General features: G+C 34.7%; 1 protein-coding gene across 3 annotated transcripts in view; it reads left to right on the forward strand.

Annotated features, from left to right (window-relative positions):
* Window positions 1-5,073, forward strand: part of PIK3C3 (phosphatidylinositol 3-kinase catalytic subunit type 3) — a 174,335-nt gene that overhangs the window by 9,048 nt on the left and 160,214 nt on the right. For all 3 annotated transcript variants that reach the window (XR_002891345.3, XM_024120622.1, XM_028480039.2), the window contains exon 3: window positions 3,584-3,727. Coding sequence is in view for 2 of the 3 variants with exons in the window: in XM_024120622.1 (XP_023976390.1) it covers window positions 3,584-3,727 (144 nt within the window). In the remaining variant the exon portion in view is untranslated. The remainder of the gene's footprint in view (window positions 1-3,583; window positions 3,728-5,073) is intronic.

Raw genomic sequence — 5,073 nt, forward strand, 5'->3', positions numbered from 1 at the left:
CGCAGGCTCAGCGGCCATGGCTCACGGGCCCAGCTGCTCCGCAGCATGTGGGATCCTCCCGGACCGGGGCACGAACCCGCGTCCCCTGCATCGGCAGGCGGACTCTCAACCACTGCGCCACCAGGGAAGCCCCAGCAGGTGGATTCTTAATCGCTGCGCCACCAGGGAAGTCCCTGTCTTCTTATTTATTTATTTATTTTTTTTGCGGTACGCGGGCCTCTCACTGTTGTGGCCTCTCCCATTGTGGAGCACAGGCTCCGGACGCGCAGGCTCAGCGGCCATGGCTCACGGGCCCAGCCGCACAACAGCATGTGGGATCTTCCCGGACCGGGACACGAACCCGTGTCCCCTGCATCGGCAGGCGGACTCCCAACCACTGCGCCACCAGGGAAGCCCCCCTGTCTTCTTTTAAATATACTCTTTGGGCTTAAGGGAACCATTTGCGGATTTTGTACATCCTGCTCTTTAGTATTTAAGAGTTGAATTTTTTTACCAATTCATCAAAACAAAGATAGCACTTCTAAAATAAATAAGGGCAAACTTTATACAGCCCTCATTTTCTATAAGCACTGACTTAAAAGAAGATTCTGTAGACTGTTGAGAAAATAAATTATACCACAAAAGGATCTCTTGCTATCTTAATTTTTGCATTTCAGAAAGTATTTTGGGGTAGTATGAGATTCCAAGTTGTCTAAATCTGATTTCTGAGTTTCTGATAGTGAGTTGTGAGAGTTCAGATAATGAGAAGCTTATCCAAAATTCATCCGAATCTCTTCTACCATATTCTTTTCTATCCTGTCCTATAATAAGAGAGCCCATGGGGAGGAAACCTTTCTTTACTTTACTTTTTCTTTTCTTTACTTTACTTTCTTTACTTTCTGTACTTTCTTTAGTTACAATTAGGGTAAATTATCATCTTTAGGTGTGAAATACTGCAAATTTTTAAGTTATATATATGAATATTATTCTGCAGGCAAGTAGTTTAAATTTTTTTTAATTTATATTTTGTCTTGTCACGTGGAGGATTTAAAATGGCTTTAGACATAGACTATCTAATATAATTTTAAAATTAGAAAGTTAGGATTTAGGAGTGCATTAATCAGACTAGGGAATTAGTACACTGGTGTATGGGTGTGGGGTACATGGTGGGAAGTCATACTATCCAGAATCAGGCTTTAGAATCCTGGAATATTTTGAAAGTTGCCAGGTGAATTTAAGCCTGATTAGAGTTGGGGCATGAAGAAGGGATAATTCATGGGAAGGGAGAGAACAAAATGGTGTTCAAAATACACAGTTCTTTGATGTCTGACCAGATCTTTCCATAATTTCTAGAATATCTTGAGTAGTTTTCAAACTATTTTTTAGCTGCAGATTTGTTTTCTTCAAAAGAAATCTTCTGCAGAAGCCCAGTATGTAAAACAGGTAAAGTGTTTTTGCTTTAATTTAAAGAGGTGTGGGGGTCAGGTGTTGGATGGCAAAAGGTTTGAGGCAAATGATTGCTTGCTCTTATGTATTGTCTCCTAGTCAAAGGACAGAATATAAGGATGAGTATTTTCACAGCTCATTTTGGATATTGTTACTGACTTTTCTCTTTAACTTTAGCCTGTGTAACTAATCTCTGTGGTTTGTTCATTGGCATAAGGTTGCACTGCTTAGTATTTACCTTTTCATTCTGTCCCACCATGTGAATGAGTAATTAAATAAATTCATTTAGTTTCTTAAGCTTATCTGTAGGGGAGAAAGGCTTTTTAAAGCATGTGTTTTATTTCTTTAAGAACTTCATAGAAGAAAAGGATTTTATGACGTTTAGAGTCTCCTTTAAATTGATAGCCATCTCTAATTTTCCTGTAGGTCCTTGAATTTATATGGTGGATGTAAATGTTTTGTTCTTTAATAAGTTCGTGAAAATTCTGTTCAGTTTCTTACTGATGCAGGTGTATTTGACCTAGACTGGGATATGCCCTTTGAGAATAATTTTGAGTAAGCAGAGAGAAGCAATTCTGTGTGTCTGCTGGGTATTACTTTGTGTGTTGTTTGCATAGTTTTCTTTTGGGATTTTAAAAGCCATCTGTTGTTTAAGGAAGTTGAAATGATCAGGTAAATCCAGTGTTAAGTTTGAATGCAGAAGAAAATTTGCAGAGGTTAATAGAGAGTAAAAAAAATGGGAGAGCTGTGCTGTCATTACTGTTAGTAAGAACAAACATTCCTTAGTGAAATCATATGTAAAAATATGCTTTGAAAGCATTAAAAAACAATACCTAAGCATTATTGGTATTAATGAAATAACTTGAGTGGAAGACAAATCTCATGTAAAAAGTTGTCACATACCTGTCCAGAGCAGTCTAGTAACTTCTTCATGTTACAAAGTTAGTGGATGGTCTCCTTTGATCTCTTTAAAATTTTGTTTTTTTTCTGCTTCATTGAGATGCTGATGTATATTATAGGACCATATTATACCTAGCAGCATTTTGAGTATAATATGAGTAATTCTGATTTCTTTCTTTTCTTAATAAAAAACTGTTCTGGAGAATGCTTACAGAAAAAAAAAATCACAGTTTAGTTCTAAAACAACTTTGGTTCTAATAGGTTTACGTGTTTTCCCAGATTTTTATTAGCCATTATTATATTCCTTGTTTCTTAGTGATATTGTCTGTTTCTCTTTTCTTTTCTTCATTGAAGTGTAGTTGATTTACAATATTGTGTTGGTTTCAGGTATATAGCAAAGAGATTCTGTTATACATATATATGTATATATCTTTTTTCTTATTCTTTTCCATTATATTTTATTACAAGATATTGATTATAGTTCCCTGTGCTATACAGTAAATCCTTGATGTCTGAGTTTCTTGATTAAAGAATTTACCAGTGTTATTTTTCATGATCTTTGTTTTTCAAAATATTTTTTTTCATGTGTTCTATAGGCATACCTTGGAGATACTGCAGGTTCAGGTCTAGATCACCACAATAAAGCGAGTATTGCAATAAAGCAAGTTTTTTTGGTTTTCCAATGCATATGAAAGTTATCTTTATACTGTAGTCTACTAGGTGTGCAATAGCATTGTGTCTAAAAACAGTGTTCATACCTTAATTAAAAATTATTTTTTTGCTAAAAAATCCTAACTATCATCTGAGCCTTCAGCGAGTCATAGTAGTAACATCAAAGATCACTTACAACAGATCACCATAAAAAATATATTAATAATGAAAAAGTTTGAAATATTGAAAGAATTACCAAAATGTGATAGACACGAAATGAGCAAAAGCTGTTGGAAAAATGGTACCCCTAGACTTGTTAGATGCAGAGTTGCCGTAAACCTCAATTTGTAAAAAATGCAATATCTGCAAAGTCCAATAAAGTGAAGTGAAATAAAATACAGATATGCCTGTATTTAAAATTGAAGTTGCCTAGAGCAAAATTGAGGTAAGTGCCACGTTATTTTTTGTACTACTAACTTAATCTCTTGACATTTTCTCTGGACAAAGGTTCTTGTATGGTTTGTTAATTTAAAAAAAAGTTATACACATATGTTTATGTTGACTTTCTTTCCTTAGCTTTATGTTTTTGTTGACTTTATTTCCATAGCTGGAATGAATGGCTAAAACTGCCTGTGAAATACCCTGACCTGCCCAGGAATGCGCAAGTGGCCCTGACTATATGGGATGTGTATGGACCAGGAAAGGCAGTGCCTGTGGGAGGAACAACAGTTTCACTGTTTGGAAAATATGGGTAAGCGTTTTCTTTTCCTCTGGAAATGTTGTTTTTTTCTGGCCCTTTTCTTTCTTGTCCTTAATAATTTATGCCCAGTCTGGTTCTCTGTGCTAGGAAGTGAAACCTATTGGATACATATGATTCCGTAGTACTTGAGACTGAAGTTGACACATATTTCCGTCAGGAGATGCAGATAGATTAATTAAAAAGCACAGTTTGTATTTCTCTACTGTTAATGATTGGTAATGCGATTTCTATTAGGAAATAGTCATTGGAAACTGGAACCTTATTTTTAGGAAAAAAAGGCTATTTGTCATATACTGTAACTGCTTTGTTATAGGGTTTTTCTGCTTTGTCATAATAGTGACAAAAAAGACAATAAACAGGGTTTAAAAAGTACTAAAGCACTAATTTGCTGTAATGGTAATGATTATAATAGGACAGTTAATTTTGTTTTTAAAAATTTACAGATAATAGAAGTTTATTGTAAAAAAAAACAAAAACAAAAACAAAAACATGATAGTCCTTTAGGGTGTTTTTTCTCTATCCCTTTTCTCCTGAACAGAGAGAGATCACTCTTCATCTTAAGAAAATTGTTGACATTCTATTCCTTCTATGTTTATTAATTGGAATTTTTCTCTAAAAAACTTGGTCTTTCATCATATATTGAGTTACCTTGGTATACAGTTCATATAGGAAAGGCAGATGAATGTTTAATTTTTTTCCCCTTTGACAATTTTAAGAATGAATTGGTTGGTGCCTTGGTAACCTTGAAAGTGACAATTGATGGTTTTTTGGTTTTTTGTTCTTAAGTTTTATCATGAACTTTTAAACAGTTTTGAAATGTTTCAATCCATTGTTCTTTTTATTCTTTATAATTCTCAAAAGTTCCAGTTTTTGGTCAGTAGGAGCCCCTTCAGGTTGATCCCATGTTCTTTTGACAGTATAGTACACCAGTAGTCATTGGTAGCTTCTTTACTTTCTGGAGACAAACTATTCCAGGCTCGTTGGGAAATTTCCTGCCCCAGACCTGGACTCTCTGAAAGAAGTCCTAGTTCCTTTAGGTATCAAATGGTAGAGACCATAATCTAGGTATTATCAAACTTCTTAATTTTTGCCCATTTTAAAATTGAAAAATGTTATCTCCTAAATTAATTTTCACATCATTAAATATGAGTGAAGATGATCGTATTGTGATATTTCCCTTTACATTTGTGTTTATGTTTCTGTGAATTGCTTTTTCATATCCTTTGCCCATTTCTTAAAATTTAGGTATAATTCATATACCATAAAATTCTTTGCCTTTTTTTTTTTTTTTTTTTTTTTTTTTTTTTGGGAGTATGCGGGCCTCTCACTGGTTTGGC

This window comes from Physeter macrocephalus, chromosome 19, assembly GCF_002837175.3.
Source record: "Physeter macrocephalus isolate SW-GA chromosome 19, ASM283717v5, whole genome shotgun sequence".
Taxonomy (NCBI): domain Eukaryota; kingdom Metazoa; phylum Chordata; class Mammalia; order Artiodactyla; family Physeteridae; genus Physeter; species Physeter macrocephalus.